The sequence below is a fragment of the Kogia breviceps genome, chromosome 6, assembly GCF_026419965.1.
Source record: "Kogia breviceps isolate mKogBre1 chromosome 6, mKogBre1 haplotype 1, whole genome shotgun sequence".
NCBI lineage: Eukaryota > Metazoa > Chordata > Mammalia > Artiodactyla > Physeteridae > Kogia > Kogia breviceps.
In genome coordinates this window covers 75382328-75399709 of record NC_081315.1, presented here as the reverse complement: position 1 = coordinate 75399709, position 17382 = coordinate 75382328, and the positions used below count along the sequence as shown (strand labels likewise).

General features: G+C 43.9%; 1 protein-coding gene and 1 long non-coding RNA gene across 3 annotated transcripts in view; one reads left to right on the top strand and one right to left on the bottom strand.

Annotated features, from left to right (window-relative positions):
• Window positions 1-3457: 3457 nt before the first annotated feature.
• Window positions 3458-16437, bottom strand: LOC131758299 (uncharacterized). Its single transcript, XR_010841055.1, has 5 exons — window positions 16325-16437; window positions 13215-13292; window positions 12262-12350; window positions 10488-10603; window positions 3458-3688 (listed from the first exon to the last, which is right to left on the bottom strand). It is a non-coding gene; the product is annotated as an uncharacterized lncRNA (long non-coding RNA).
• The window catches only part of USP46 (ubiquitin specific peptidase 46), a 62466-nt gene continuing 61133 nt past the window's right edge, over window positions 16050-17382 (top strand). The window contains exon 1 of one of the 2 annotated variants that reach the window (XM_059066264.2): window positions 16050-16403. In XM_059066264.2, the coding sequence (XP_058922247.1) occupies window positions 16368-16403 (36 nt within the window). In that variant the 5' untranslated portion in view covers window positions 16050-16367. The remainder of the gene's footprint in view (window positions 16404-17382) is intronic. The other variant, XM_059066263.2, reaches the window with a different exon arrangement.

Below are 17382 nucleotides of genomic sequence, written 5' to 3'. Positions count from 1 at the left end.
CATGTCCCTTGAATTGGCAGGTGGATTCTTAACCACTGCGCCACCTGGGAAGTCCCACTCTTCTCTTTTTTAAAAATGACCAAGGAACTTTGAGCTCAGTGCCTTTCTAGTCTGTCCATTAACTTCTTTGAGTTTATGGAATTATTCTCAATTCTCCCTCTGACCTTTTCCTGTTGAAAAGCTAAAAAGTAAGAACCTGCCTCTAATATTTGCCCTTCAATCTCACCCTAACACTGCAGGTACATCTGAAATTTTTGGAATCAAAACACATTAAAATCATCAAGAAGCCCTGAGTTCCTTCATTCTTAAATTTTTATCATGAAAATTCCCAAATATGCCCAATGATAAAATTCAGCAAGTCCCTGTGTATTTATCTTCCAGTCAACAGCTATCAACCAAAACCAGCATTTTTCATACTTGTTCCATCTATCTACCTTTTTTCTTGAAGTATTTTAAAGAAAACCCCCAGATATCATGTTTTTCACCCCTCAATATTTCAGTATTAATCTCAAAAGAAGACATAATCGTACATGACAACAATGCCAGCATGATTGTTAAGAAAGTAAACAATAATTCCAAATTCATATTCGACTTCCCCCATTGTCTAAAAATGTCTGTTTTACAGTTTGTTTGAATCTTGATTCAAACAAGGTTTACTTATTGTATTTAGTTCTATGTCTTCAAAGCTTAAGCCTCTTCTGGTGTAGAAAAAAATGTCCTCCTTTTTTCTTTTTTTTTATTCCAACACCTTTAACTTTTTAAATAACAGTTTTGGAGATATAATTCAGATACCATAAAATTCACCCTTTTAAAGTGTGCAATTCAGTATTTTTTAGTATATTCATAGTTGTACGATCATCACCATTATCTAATTTCAGAACATTTTCATCGCTCCAAAAAGAAACTCTCACCCACTAGCAGCCACTCCCTACCTTCTCCTCCCCACATCCTCTGGCAACCACTAATTTACTTCCTGTCTCTTTGGATTTGCCTATTCTGGACATTTCACATAAATGGGATTGTATAATACAAGATGTGGTCTTTTGTTTCTGGCTTCTTTTACTTAGCATAATGTTTTCAAGGCTAAACAAACAAGAGTAGTGCTATGCAATGCTGGACTTTATTCCTTTTTATGGCAGAATAATATTCCATTGATTGGACATACTAAATTTTGTTTACCTGTTTATCAGCTGGTGGACAGGTCAGTTGTGCTGTGGTGTGTTCCACATGCTGGCTGATTGCTTCCTCCTGCTGCTGTTGAACTTGTGTCTTTATCCTCTGTTTTTCTCAAAGACTTGAGAGAAACCTCACATTCTAGAAAACTTGGTTGTCAGACTTTAGTGTGTGAAAGAACTACCTGCCACACTTGCTAAAGGTGCAAAATTCCAGGCTTATCAGCGGAGAATCTGATGTAGTCTGATTGGAGGGGGACCCAGGAATCTGCATTTTTTAACCCACCAGTTGATTCTGATGCAGGTATTCCCAGAGTACACTTTGAGAAATCCTGCTAGGTGTCCCTAAACCTTGATTTTAATAGCACTTGACATTTCACAGAAAAGCCATAATAGCAACTGGTAGATTAATGACTAAGACTTTTAAAAAACAAAGTTGGAAATATTACTATAGAATTACTATAATAAAAAGGGCCTAAGTTAATACCCTGGCTGATGTCTTCTGGGTTGGAGATAGATGTTTGCAGGAATGATGGCCAGGAGAATTGTGTTGTGGTTGTTAATTAGCCACCCTGGAGTGAGTGAAGTAGCCAAATTTAGTTTTATAGGCAATGAAAGACATAGCCTCTAAGAATTAAACTACTGCACCAATCTTTACAGTATTGACCTCAACATTTACAAATGTGCTCAGATTGATTAATTAGAATACTTCTTGATTCAGGAAATTTTAATTCTTAATCTGAAGCCATTTTCTGTTAGGTAACCAAGAACAAAGTAGGTTGTAAATATTCTAAGAGGGCTCCTCTTTTCCTCTAGAAATAGGCTACAATAAAGTACAACCATATTTGCTTCAACACTTTTTCACTATCTAAATAGTGCATTTTAAACACCCCAAACTCCTGAGTATGAAGAGTGATTTTCCCTTAATTTAATGACAAGGGTTTTCTTCCTTCCTTCCTTCCTCCCTCCCTTTCTTATTTTTTTTTTTTTTTAATTTCTTTTGGGGCTTCCCTGGTGGCTCAGTGGTTGAGAGTCTGCCTGCTGATGCAGGGGACATGGGTTCGTGCCCCGGTCCGGGAAGATCTCACATGCCGCGGAGCGGCTAGGCCCGTGAGCCTTGGCCGCTGAGCCTGCGCGTCCGGAGCCTGTGCCCCACAACGGGAGAGGCCACAACAGTGAGAGGCCCGCGTACTGCCAAAAAAAAAAAAAAAAAATTTCTTTTGATGTTGACCATTTTTAAAGTCTTCATTGAATTTGTTACAATATTGTTTCTATTTTTATGCTTTGGATTTTTGGCTGCATGGCATATGGGATCCTAGCTCCCAAACCAGGGATCAAACCCTCATCCCTTGCATTGGAAGGCGAAGTCTTAACCATTGGACTGCCAGGGAAGTCTCAAGGATTTTCTTTCACTTAATAGATGAGTGACGATTTAAAGGTCTTTTAATGGTTCTTGAGCAGCCAAAGTAGCAATAGCAAATGGAGTTCCATTTACTCTGTGCACCTCATTAAGCTATTACAGAAGAGAGTAATGTGGGAAAAAAACCACCAGTGCTTTTTTGGGCTGTGAGAGAAAAAAATGGATTTCAGGATATGAAAACTTAGTTCTGGGCATTTATAGGGGAGTTGCCAGTAGAAGGGAATGCTTAATTACTGAGTAATAATAACCTCAACTTGTTGACTCATTAGCCTGACTTGTAATGGGTGAGTGCCTACAGCAAAAGTATGTTTTAAAATTTTTATTATGAAAAATTTCAAGCATACCCCCAAATAAGGAGAAGCTTCACATACTCAGCACCAGTCTTCAGCAATTAGCAATATTTTGCCAATCTCATTTCATCTGCCCACCCACCTTTATTTTTACTCAGTCATTTTCAAGGAAATTCCAGACATTATGTCATTTCACCAGTAAAAATTTTAGTATGCATTTCTAGATTGATAAAAACATTTAAAACCATAACTATTTGCCATTACACCTAATAATTTTTATTATCCTCTAATACCAGGTCCATGTTCAGATTTTCCCGACTGTCTCAAAACTCTCTCTTTACAGTTGGTTTTTTTCCAATCAGAATCCAAACAAGATCCACACATAGCATTTGGCTATGTCTTTAAGCCTCTTTTATTTGATAACGATCCTCCTCCTTTACCTGATCACTGATTTGTTGTAGAATTTGGGTAATATCTCCTGTAAAATGACCCACATTCTGGATTTGTCTGTTTCCCCTTACTGGCATTTAGTGTGTTTCTTTATCTTCATTTAACTTGTTTCTTTTTCTCTTTTTAACTTGTTTATTTTCTATAAACTGGAGATTCAAGTTGAATTTTGGGTCGAGAAAACCTTCCATACTTCTGGTGCATCACGTTGCAAGGCCCGTAATGGCACACTTGTCCCATTTATCTAGGCTTTATTAGTGGGTTGAGGTGGTGTCCTCCACTACCAAGTTAGCCGTTACCCTTTCACCGAATGGCTTTAGCTTCCACTTATGCTCATTCCTTAAACTCTTGTTTCATAGCTGTAAAATAAATTACAAATTTAAAAAAATCACTCCTGCATTTATTAGCTGGACTTTTATAACAAACAACTTTCTCTCAAACACTATTTGATTACCCCCAAAAAACAGGTCATATGGGAAAGGCAGGATAAACTCTTTTTCTTTGCCTATGCCCCCCCCACCCCCAATTTGAGTTATACAACCTTGGTAATTACAGGAGGGTTTCATATTATCATGAATTCAGGATTTTTATATTCAGGTTTTATATTCATCAAAAGTATGTTTTTAAAATTGATGTTGGGTGGGCTTCCCTGGCGGCGCAGTGGTTGAGAGTCCGCCTGCCGATGCAGGGGACGCGGGTTCGTGCCCCGGTCCGGGAAGATCCCACGTGCCGCGGAGCGGCTGGGCCCGTGAGCCATGGCCGCTGAGCCTGCGCGTCCGGAGCCTGTGCTCCGCAACCGGAGAGGCCACGACAGTGAGAGGCCCGCGTACCGCAAAAAAAAAAAAAAAAAAAAAAAAAAAAAAAAAAAAATTGATGTTGGAGATGGAACCATGAAGCGTTATCAGCCTTCTGAGACAGCGTTTCTCAAAGTATGGCCACAGACCATATATATCGGAATCCCCGGGGGCATTGGTTAATATGTAAATTCCTGGTCCCCATCAAGACCTACTGGGTCAGAGTCTTTGGGAGTAGAGCCCTGGAATCTGCATTTCTAACAAACTTCTCTAGGGATTTCTAAAATAGCTAAGGAATGGATAGCCTTTTGGGATTACGTCATCAGAGTTGGGGACAAAACACCAAGTGGGTACACATCTGAGCAGTTACTTAGAAATAAAGTCACAAGATCAATGACCACTGATAATTCAAGAAAAGAGAGGGTGGATACATTAACTCCTTCAAGAAGGGCCCAACAGACAAGAGTAGTACTATGCAGTCCTGGACCCAGTACAGTGCTCTACCCTGGTTGAGACAATCTAGGTTCTGACTACCCACTGTTACTAGAACTCTGGGAAACTTTCACAACAGTAAATCCTGTACAGCGTGGCTCTACATGACACTGAACTAATCTCTCCTGTGGATTCCCATGGACCACTGTTGTTCACGTCTCTAGCCTCAGATCCTGCACAGCTGCTGTCCACTGGGCCCCAGAGACTCCCACCGTATGATATGCCTCATCACATCAGGTAAATATGGTTCTGTATCCATTAGGACATGGGGTGCCATTTGCATTTGAAGGATCACTTAGTACTGTTCTCATATGTCCTATTTTTGAATTGCTTATCTCCTCTAGGGAACATACTTTCAATATTTTATTAAAGTCCCCGAATGCTTGACATTTTGAGCAAAAGATTTGTTTAGTTGGTTTTTCATATAAGTGATGATCCATTTTTGTAATTTCATTTGCCTTTATTTATTGAATTTTAAATAGCATTGTTGAATGCACTGACTCACCAGGGTTGTGGGGTGGGGAATACAGATGCTTAGAAGAAGAGCCAAGCTTGCAGACCTTGCCAATTGAATTTTCTGCAGATTAGAGAAAGCTAAACTACATCTCTCAGCATGTTTCTACCCATGTACTTGGGAAGAGAAAATGGGAATCAGGCTCCTGGGGCATAACAGAAGTCCCAGATCTCCCTGAATGAACGCAGCCCCATTATCTGTCAGTGAGGCTCTGTATTATGCCAATATCCAGCCCATGGAAAGAGCATAGCAAAGGACAGCACTGGGCAATCCAGCAGGGCCCTGCAGAGGGCCGGAATTACACACACAGCCTGTTTTGAGATTCTTCAAGTTGCTGCCAAAGCCCTGGCATGGAGCTCCAGGCAGAAACCTGGCCTTGATACTATTTGATAAGGGCACAAGTCATAAATTCAAATGCCTATGGGGGCCAGGAAGGCAGCATAAAGGAGTGAAGAGGCCTGGACAGGAGACTGCTGGATTAGGGAAATATGTCCCCACTGAAGGAAGCCACCCGTCAGCTTCTCCTGGCTGTTACCAGGAATAAGGTCCCTGAATGGCTAGAGCTTTTGATATTTCAAAAAAGGCTGATAATCTGAATTTTTATGTGAATTCTCTAGATTTCAAATGTTGGCATTAATTCAAATAGATTTTAAACACTGCAGTGGTTAAACTAAATATGTCTGTGCGTCATTGTTTTGGGGCTTTTGATTTAAGGGAAACGGTACCTTAAATTAATACCGCAGTGAAATAGAGGAGAGCTTGTATTTCCCAGACCAAGATGGTAAAAGTTAAGAGTCTATAGATGGTTTGCTGATGCTGTTAGCATAGACTCAAATCATGAACTGTTTTTCTTTAAAGAAGACAAGGATGTCTTTTTTTCCTTCTTTTTAAAAATACATTTATTTATTTTATTTATTTTAATTTTGGCTGTGTTGGGTTTTTGTTGCTGCGCGCGGGCTTTCTCTAGTTGTGGTGAGCAGGGACTACTCTTCATTGTGGCGCGTGGGCTTCTCGTTGCGGTGGCTTCTCTTGTTGTGGAGCACGGGCCCTGGGTGCGCAGGCTTCAGTAGTTGCAGCACATGGGCTCAGTAGTTGTGGATTGTGTGCTGTAGAGCGCAGGCTCAGTAGTTGTGGCACCCGGGCTTAGTTGCTCTGCTGCATGTGGGATCTTCCTGGACCAGGGCTCCAACCCATGTCCCCTGCACTGGCAGGCGGATTCTTAACCACTGTGCCACCAGGGAAGCCCTCAAACCATGAACTTTATAGGGATAAATTAGCTATATTTTGGTCAGTAGCCAGAGGCTAGACATTTGTAATTGTGTGCCATTTGTCATCTAGAAGCTCTGGATGAATGTATATAGATCATTGCAGAACCATAATTCAAAGTCCATGGTCTATTGATTGTGGGTCAATGGTGACATCTTCCTATAAGAAAGCCATCACATTATAGAGCTAGCCCCCTGACCCCCTTGAGTCCTCAGAGGAAGACAGTAGAGTATTTACATGGATTGCTTTATAAAACTCTAAGCCTTGATGTGCTGGCAAAGAAAATAGTGAGAATTTAGGCAGACTGCTTTGCCTTTCTGAACAGTGATAGCCAGATAGCATGTTCTCTTGAGATTGGATTTCAGTGTTGAGTTGTCTTCTAATTAGTCAGAGAGAGAAAGCATGGCTATATAATTACAACATGTGGACAGAGTGTTCTTTCATGGTTAACTAAGTGCACTTACAAAATTAATCTGGACTCTGGGAAATTAAATTGAGTTTAAAGAGAAATTTTAGACTTAAGAAAGCACATTGAATAAAATTTTGGGTATCCTATAAAAGACCAGGGGTGTATGGACTACAATTCTAGTTCTCCCTCTGTCTGCAACCCATACGGGTCTTAATCATTTAACCTCTCCTGGTTCCAAGTTGGTTGAATTAGATGAATCTAACTGTAATATTCAATTATTCTACAACTTCATTTTTTTTTAAAGTTGGTTCTTTTCTGTTACTGCTTATAGTCATTGACTATTCATTTTTCTATCTTGTTCATTTCGAGGCGATATTAGATGAATCCTTCTGTTTGCTAGATGGTTCAGATGGACCTGTCACATATCTATGTTATTATTTTTATACTAGTTGGGACATGGATTGCTCATTGAGATGGGCTTAAAAGGAAATAGGATGATGTGGACTCAGTACCAAAAATATTTTGATGAGCATTATTAAGTTATATATGGTTCCCTCTGTTCTGCTATAAAAGGAAACACAATCGTTGTTTATTAAAATACAGTATTTTAATACCACAATGAAATACACACACGCACACACACACACACACACAGACACACACTCACCAAAATGGCTAAAGTTAAAAAGTCTGATAGGTCTCCGGCCTCGCTCTCGGGATACCCATCTCGGCTCGCGGGTCGCACTGCCGGGCTTGCGCGCGAGTCGGCGCGGTGGCCTTGGGGCCTGGGCCCGGCCACTGCCTCCTCCTCTGCCGCGGGCTCCAAGGGGCCCTCCCCCGGCGTAGTCCCCCACTAACGGGGACTTCACCTCTGTCTTCTCAGCAGACGCGGAAGACCAGCAGCATTGGCATTACTGGGCTCTAGTAATGCAGAATCTGCCTTAATCATAATTTACATTTTGACAAGATCATCCTTCAGTGATTCATATGCACATTAAAGCTTGAGAGGCGCTGATTGAGATTATGAAAGATCAACAAAAAGAGGAAAATTTTTTATAGCTAAAAGATCACGGGCAGTTTAATATTGGTAATATTTTGCCACATTTTGAAAGATAGGTAATGTTTTGTATATGTAGGACGGAGGGAGTATGTCCATATGCAAGGGGCTGCAATGAGGAAGTCCCTAACACCAAGAAATGGCTTAATAAGAATTGGATTTTATTTTTTATTTATTTTTATTTATTTATTATTATTATTTTTTTGCGGTACGCGGGCCTCTCACTGTTGTGGCCTCTCCCGTTGCGGAGCACAGGCTCCGGACGCGCAGACTCAGTGGCCATGGCTCACGGGCCCAGCCGCTCCGCGGCATGTGGGATCTTCCCAGACCGGGGCACGAACCTGTGTCCCCTGCATCGGCAGGTGGACTCTCAACCACTGCGCGACCAGGGAAGCCCTGCATGATTTTATTTATAGCAACACAAACAGAAAACTCAGGCAAAACTAAGCTATGGATTTAGAAGTCAGTGTTGGGGTTACCTTTGGGGGAGAGAGGATAGTGATTGAGAGGAGTATGGGCGAGGACTTCAGGATGCTGGTTATGTTCTATTTCTTTACCTGGGTGGTGGTGTACAGATGTGCCTGTTTTGTGACAATTCACTTAAGATTTATGCATGTATTTATGTTTTAATTAAAAATTAAATTTTCTGAATGTATGCTTTAATTTAAAATATTAAAAACCTAGGAAAGTTTCATGCTTTGTGCTTAGACGTGATATCAACAGCTCTTTTATAATAACCTATAGGAATCAATAATAGCTGTTGCTGAAATATTATAACAGTGACTTAAACTAAATGGCTCATAATTACCCCCCCCAAAAGAAGATAAGTAAGCTATCTTGAATTGTCCTTTTTATTCAAAAATAAAGTCTAAACAGCAATGAGTATAGTGTGCTTCAAATGGAAACATCTATAGTATCATTGTTTCAAAGGTTCCAGTTGAACCAGAATTCCATCAAAAACAGCATAAATCACTTGTAATCATTTGAATCAATTAGTACTCTTGAAACTTTTGAATCTATTTACCTAGTTCATGCAGAGCTTGAAAGGCTTATCAAATGAGTATGAATAGCATTCAGAGCTGTCAGCTCCTCAGAGCCTATCTCTTTTTGGTCACTGGTGACCGCGAGTGATGACTGGCATGTGTATAGTGCTTTTCAAGGTACATAGTACCACAGCCACCAGTAGGAGGACCTGCTCATGTGGCCTTATCAGTGTCACCCTTAATTTGGCTGTCTGACCCTATTATCTGAGAAGAAATGCAAGAGTAGAACCCTAAACCTTCACTGGGGACAAAGTTGTACAGTGTGAGAGTTCAGGACAGTCTTATCTTGTTTTCAGTGAACCACATGGTTGCCAGCTTTCTAGAAGGGCATGATCACAAAAGGAGAATTACAGGTGCTGCTGCCTGAGGGAAGTCTCATTCCAGGTGCCACTTGTGAATCCCTGCCCTTCCACCAGGTGGCAGTGGTGGTAAGGAGGCTGTTAAAACTATGGAAGTGATTACATACGGGTTGGGAGCATACTAGGGTATAATCTGGTGAGAAGGCATACATTTTTCCATTATTGTAAATAGTGTTTATGGACATGGAAGGAATGGAAATGCCCCCAAAGAAAGCCTGTTCGAAATCTGATTAGGCTATTAGAACAACTATTCTCTTACCTTAGAGAGTCTTCTTCTAATCTTATCCTTTCAATCGCCCATTCAACAAGTATTTATTGAGTGCCTTCTATGTGCCTTACTATTCTAAGGGGTATGGCAGTAAACAAAGCAGTCAAAACCTCTAGGGAGTGATGGAGCCTCTATTCCCATCTACTAAGAAGATGGAGGCCATCTCATGTTAATTTCCTCAATCTAATGGATGTACTTCCTCCTTTCCAAAGCTCTTGGGCCCTTGACATGACCCCTACCCTTCTAATAAGGGCACTCCATCAAGCCTTACTTGTAGATTCACTAGCTCCTCACATTTTGATGACAAATGTACTAATAATTATGGTAAAAGGGATAAATAAGATGACTAAACCCTTCCATTGATTCCCTTGCCTCCCTTAAAGTGCTGAGCTCTCTCCTTATTTTATGACCAAATCTCTCTAGAAGTCTTATTTCTAAATGAGAGAAGCTCATTTGCTTCAACTTCCTTGCCACACACTTACCTTCTAAACCATGCCCTCCTCATACCCATGAGGGCTGTAAATTCTATATAATTCAGATCAGAACTTGGAGGAAAGAGAAAACCACCAGGAAAGCAGGGTGGTGAGTAAAATGGTTCTGATTAAGTGAGCCAAGTGTTGTAGGTAAAGAATTAATTACCTGTTAATTATCTGAGAGACTCCTGTGTGCACCTAGCATTGTGCCAGGCATTTCAGGTTTCTAAAGAAACGTCAAGGGACTTCCCTGGCAGTCCAATGAGTGAGACTTTGCCTTCCAATGTGGGGGGGCTGGGGTGTGTGTGGGTTTGCTCCCTGGTGGGGGAGCCGGGATCCCACATGCCTTGTATCCAGGAAGCCAAGGCATGGAACAGGAGCAATGTTGTAACAAATTCAATAAGGACTTTAAAAATGGTCCACATCAAAAAAAAAAAAAAAATCTTAAAGAAACGTCAAAAGTGACCTCTGATAAAAACTTACCAAGAAAGGTGAAACTGGGAAGTCTTCCTCTGGAAGTGAGCTTTGAATGGAGTTTTGAGGAGTGAGTGGACTTGAAATAGAAGGAAGAATAATCATCGGAGGGTGAGGCTGCAGGCCTGGAAGCATGAAGGGAGAGTGATGTAAATATCTGATTTAAAGGAGGTGCTTGGAAACCAGGCAGAGACCCATTCCATGAAGGTAATTTTGAGCTCTTCAATTGTCTAGTTCCCTATCTCTTCTTCCCTTGAAAGCCGAACACCTTTAGTCTATTTTCTCACCTCCCTCTTATTTATTAATCCATTCCAATATGGATTATCTAATATCCAATATCCTAACTGTTCCATGCAAACTGCCTTTGATAGAATTCAAAGAATTCTTGAGTAATAGGTTCTGGTGAAATAATGCTTAAATGAATCTGGGCAAGTTACTTAAACTCTCTGAGCTTCAGTTTTCTCTAACATGAGGATTATATATATGCCTTCCTCATAGGGCTGTCAGAAGGATTAAATGCATGTTAAAGTTCTGTTCAAGAATTGAACATTGTTACTATTATTAATCATCTTCTTTGATCTCTTAGCTGTATTTGATACTTTTGACTACCTCCTCCCATCTTAAAATACTCTGGAGTTTGCCATGTTGCATGTTTGTCTGCTTTTCTTCTACCCTGTCAGCAGCACTGTGTTAGTTTTCTTGGGCTGCTCTTCCTCCCTCTGATCTTGCGTGGTGGAGCTCTTTCTGACTATCCCTTTATCTACTCTCAGTCAAAACTCCTTGGCAGGGCTTCCCTGGTGGCGCAGTGACTGAGAATCCGCCTGCCAACGCGGGGGACACGGTTTTGAGCCCTGGTCTGGGAAGATCCCACCTGCCGCGGAGCAACTAAGCCTGCGCACCACAACTACTGAGCCTGCACTCTGGAGCCCGCGTGCTGCAACGAAGACCCAATGCAGCCAAAAATAAATAAATAAATAAGTTCATTAAAAAAATGAAAACCTCCTTGGCAAAACTCTTCCTAGGCAATTTTATCCATAACCACATGTCCTCTGTTATCTTCTATATATTAATTACCTTTAGGTTTATCTCCAGTCCAGACATCTCTTCTGAGCCCCAGTGGTACCTGCTATAACTTTTCAGGTGTTTCATGGTTATGTCCAACTCAACACCTCTGAAACCAAGTTCACTTCTTCTCAACCACCTACACCTGCACCTTCTCTTCCAGCATTCCCGATTATAAAAAATGACATTCCTTTTCATTCTAGTCAGAAACTTGGGTCTCATCTTTGACTTATCCTTGTCCCTCATCCCAGTAAATCACCAAATTCAGCTAACTACCTCCAAAAAAACGTCTTTGATCTATCTGCTTCTCCCCTTTCCATTGCTATTCCTTACCTAAACCCAGGCTCCCAGCAGCTCCGGGACTCCCTCTCCACAGATTTCTCACTGGCCTCCCCTAGAGCCCTTCTGCTCTCCTTCAACCCTCTTTCCCCACACAGTAGCCAGCTAGAGTCATCGCTTCTTTCAGTTAATCAAAATGTATTAACAAATAGAAATCTAATCATGTTCCAACCTAGCTTAAGAGTCCTTCAATGGCATTTCAATCGGCACTTCAAAATATGCCAATTGTTTCAAAGACTTAGGGAATCTTAACCACGCATAAATACACGCGTGATTTTAGATGCAGTTTCCCCGTTGTAGGAACTCACTCCAAAGTTAGCTTATCCTTATTTTATACTAAGTGCATGCAAAAAGTAGTGAAGACATTCATAAACAGTTTCACCTTAGAAATTGAGCAATGCGAGTGCTGTGACTGCCTTCTCTTATCCTCGGACCACCAGCGCCTCACACAGCATCTGGCCCAAAGCATGTCTTCAGGATTTGTTGATACATGATGAAAAAGGGAAAAGCCTGTCATAAAGTTCCTCACAGAACTGAAATATAAACCTCAGAAACCAGTACAGCCAGGAAAATGTTTTCCCCTGAGACAGCCAAATGTTTACTAGCACTTGCATCTCACATGAGCTGCAATAACCTATTTGGCAATGAGGAAAAAAAGGAAGGGAACGGATGTGCCAGGCACAGTGCCTGAGACCGGATGAGATTTTTTTAAATGCACAAGACAAGGTTCCTTCCCTCCAGGAGCTTCCAGGCCACTTGGAGAGAGGCAACTGTCCAAATATTTAATATCTGATTTCTTGGCTGCTCTTACAGACAAGGTGCTGTGTCCTTCTTAGGTGTAAAATGGTGAGCAAAAACAGACCTCTCTCTCACTTCACATCTAATGAGGGTTGAGAAGCACACAATCACATGCACAATAATAATAGCAGTGTCACTTATGTAGTGGTTAGTGCATGTCAGGCATATTTTTTGTACTCTATATAATAACACTCTATGAAGGGGCCTCTTCTTTTTATGGATACAGAAATTTCCGCATAGAGAAGTTAAGACACTTGCCCAAGATCATACACCTAGTCCAGAGAGTCTGGATCCAGGATTCATTTTTTAACCACCCATTCTACTTCCTCCATGCTGTGTGCTAGATGGCATAAGCATATTCACAAACATAAGGTCCATGAAGGGAAGACTGATGGTGCTGTAAGAACATATGACAAAGGCATCCCATCTTGTCTCAGGTCATCTGAAGGCTGAGTGGTGTTAACTAAGCAAAGAGGGGAAACAGGAGGGGGCACTGACACAAAACTGGTAACGACAGAAGGGTGAGCATGGAAACACCTGGATATAGTTCATTGGTGGTGGTGGGAAGCAATCTTGGACGGCATCACGGAGGAGGCAGATCTAGAGGAGGAAGACCTGGAAAAATCCATGGAGTGGGTAGGGAAGAGAGGAAAAGGAAACACCATGAATTCAGAATGAACCTAATGAATTTTGGACATAGGGAGACAATGGTGTATTAGAATTGTTTCAGTTGTGAGCAGCAGACACTCAATTTGAACTACCAAAGAAAACAAGGACTTTACCACCTTGAGTTGCTGAAGAGTCCAGGATACAGATCTGGCAGCCACAGGATAAATGGTATCATTAGGATCTCTTTTACATTTCTCAGCTTTATTTTTCTTCATTCTCAGGAAGTGGAAAGATGGCAGCTCTAGATTTTATCATATCAGCTCAGCAAACTCAGGAAGGGGAGCACTTCTTTCCCCAAAGACCCAGGGCCAACTCTCACTGGCTCAGTTTATATTACATCCTCTTAGCTGAACCAATCATTGTGGCTGGGCCATGAAGTGCTCTCATTGGCCAGGCCTGGATCATATGCCTTCATCTGTTTAGTGCTAGCCTATGTTCCATCTCTCCATTTGCCCACTTTTCCCAGTTTTAACTCTATACCTTTATACCAGCGGGCCCCTATATGTGGAACAATTTTCCTCAAAGTTCTCTCATTAGCTTGTCAACATTTTCATCATTTTACCTCTTACCACCTCCAAGTAATGTTTCCTCCCTGAACAAGGCTGAGGTTACAATTATTCTTCTTCAACTGATGCCTTTTCCAATTTAGATCTGTGAATACCAACCTTGTAGTAGTGTAAAAATGTATTTAATTATTCATGAGTCTGACAAGATCTGCTGTGTTCAGTTGATTTGCTGTGTTTGTAATTCACTGCCTGAGTTTCAATCTGGATGTTTGTCTATATTGAACACTTCAGTTTTAGGCTTTAGGCTGTTAAAAGGCATGCAAAGGATGCCTTGCTAACGTAGCACTCAGTAATCGAATGATGTTCAATTTTCATTATGTCAATGGCATTTTCAATCCTGTGGACTTTGCCATCCATTATGCCAATGTTGGCAGAAATACTGAACTCTCTTATGGTATAAAATTTCCATATCATTTAAGGTTTTGGATTAATGCCTTCATAGTGGAATGTCTGTGAAATTGAGTCCCAAGGCCTGAGTTTTAGCCTTTAGGTTGCTCCTGAACTTGTTTTATGACTTTCCTCAAGTATTTAAACCTTTCCAGGTGTTAGTTACCCAACTGGCCATAGGTTGGGTGTTTTGCTGCCTTCTCCTCTTTTTAAGGTGCTCAGCCAGATTAGCACACCAACTTCAGTTGTAACATTTGGGGAACATGATTGAGGTAGGATACTTGATACCCTAAGCCTTATCTTACTGATCTGCAAAAGGCGATTATAATAGCATCTATTATCTGATGATTATGTTGGTGCCTGAAGATTATGAACGTAAAGAGCATCATGATTGACAATGGTAAAAAACCGAAGCGAGCTATCATCATCCTCAGGATCTGTTTGGAAATAAGATGTAGGCAGAATGACTTAACATAAGCAGTAATTTATTCCTTAAATCCATTAAATATACAGAGCCAAGATGACCCCAAGGAAACTTTAGTCGCTGTTGTTTGTCTTATTTCCATCCCAGGTCCTAAGGATGTTAGCAATCGATGGTTCTCAAATCTTACAATGCCTAGCACTAAATAGATAATGGAGGACAGGCAGCGTGCTATTTTCCCAGTATGTTCCTCTTGGTTAGATAAAAGCTATCTTCAATTATATTAACTTCTCTTCTAATTCAATTTGCCATTAAATATATTGGTTTAAGAATTATCACGCATTGCACTTGTACAACTTCTCTGTTGAAAACACTGAGTTGCAACCTTGTATAACAATTGTTTCACACCTTCGGAATTGGGCTCCTCCACTTCACAGGAACATATCTGCTAAATGGTGTGGATTCAAGCTTTGAGTCAAAACCCACGACCTTTTATGCAGGAAATGTGTATAAGCCGATACAATGACCCTTCTCAAAACCTAAAGAGGTTGGGTGCCCCCAAGAGAGGAAGGTATTTCTAGAAGACGCGGAAAAGTTTGGTTTTCGTTCTTTCTAGATTCAAATCGGTCCTTGGACCGTCCCTAGTCCTTGTCCAGAACCGAGACTTTCCCTTTGTACCTGCTAATGTCACAAACTGCCCGAGCGCGCCGTGGCTGGCTTCCCCTCAGACCCAGATTCCTGTCCCCTCCCGGCGCCCTCGATCAGGCAGCCGGCCCGCGGCTGGCCAGGGCTCTGGACACTCCGGTGTCCTGACCCCATTTACTTCTTGGGTCCCCGCGGGTGTCATTTGGCTGGAGCCCCGGGGAGAAACGAAAAGTTGGATATAGGCACCCCTACCCCTTGCCTCCTCCACTCGCCCAAACATAAAAACCCGGGGCTGCTGGGGGCCGCGCGGCAGGAAAGAAGAACAAATGAAGACCGAAAGCGGCCCCCTGTCCCCGGCGACGTGCCCCGCTTCCCCGGCACGAGGGCAGCCCCTTCCGCCGGCCGAAACCCCATGCGGGCGCGGTCCCTGCTTCCCGGGCGGTGCCGCGGGCCGGAGGAGGCCGCCGACGCGTCGGGGTCCGCGCGAGGGACCTGCGGCAGCAGCGCGAGCGAGGGCCTGGCCGCGCATTCCAACCCGTTCAGAGTGAAGCAGGACATCAGAAGAGAAAAAGAAAAAAGGCCGAGCCGGGGTGGCCGGGGGCGCGGGCGGGCGGAGGAGCCGCAGGGACCCGGGCCGGGGCCGGGGCCGGGTTGGGGCTGGGTCGGGGCCGGGCGCGCGGCGGCAGCTCTCGGGGCGCGGGCTGCACGCGGCGCTCGGGCCGCCCCTCCTCCCGGCGCCGCCGGCCGCGGCCCAGGCTCCCTCGCTCCGCCACTCCCCGCCCCTCCGCTCTCCCTCCCGCCTCCTGCCTTCCCCGCCCTCCCCTCCTCCTCTCCTCCCTCCCGGCCTCCCTCTCCCAGCCAAACTGAAAGCCGGACCCCAGGCCGCCTCCCCGCCGCCGCCGCCGCCGCCGCGCCCGGCCTCCCCGCGAGCGCTTCACCATGGCCGGTCCTGTTTTCACCTTATAAAGATGGCGGTGCGGGATCGCTGTAACCTTTAGACTAATGACTGTCCGAAACATCGCCTCCATCTGTAATATGGTGAGTGGCCGCCGCCGCCGCCGCCTCGGGGGTCGCGCCCCAGGCGCGACGAGGCGAAGAAAGGGAAACCCGAGCCGTACGCCCGCCCGGCGGCCGGTGGGGGTGGGGGCGGCGGGGGCGGCGCGGCGCCGCCAGAAGTTCCCGGCCACCGGGCTGGGCGGGCCGGTCGCGGCCCCGAGTCCCCCGCCCCCTTCTTGGCCCCGGGACCGGGGACCCCGCTTGCCGGTCCCCAGGCCGAGCCGCTGCGCCTCCGCCCTCGGGTTGCGGTGGAAACGTCTTGGGGGGGGGAAGGCAGAACCCGGACGTCCCGGGGGACCGGGTTGGAGGAGAAGCTGGTGGGAGGGGGAGCACCCATCCTGTCCAAGCCACAGATAAAGCCCTGCCGGACTCCCCGACCGCCCTCATCTCATTTTTGAGTTCACTCCTTAAACTGTATTTAAGATTCACTTTGCAGAGGCAATAGGTGTACCTGGTGAAATCTGAAATGTGATAGAGCTGTAAAAAAGTGCAAAATTGTGGTTAGGGAAGTGAACTTCTACCTGGTTTAGGAAAGCACGGCATTTGCTTTGGATGCCTCAGTTTTCCCATCTGGGAAAGGGGGACAAGGTTATAAGGCAGTAATAATTAGAGGCCCTAAGGGTGGGGCCGGCTGGGCGCGTGGAGTTGGTCTCCAGGATTATCCTGCCTGATCCACTCGTAGACTCAAGCACAGACTGGTGGGTGTGGACACAGCAAGGGGACTTTGCTGGGCTCCGATTTGGACTGAGTCCATGACGTGGTGATCATGTTAACTTGGGTTTCTCCCATTGCCTTCCCTTCGTTTTCATTTTCTGCAGGAACAGCCTCCAGCCCTTGGGTCCCCAGGGTGCATCCTGCTGGTACCTCTACTTGTCAGAGCCTTGGAGAGCACAGCTCGCCCCCTGGAGTAAGGCATTGCCTTCCTGTGCAGGATGAGAGAGTGTGTGATTTGCCTTGGCTC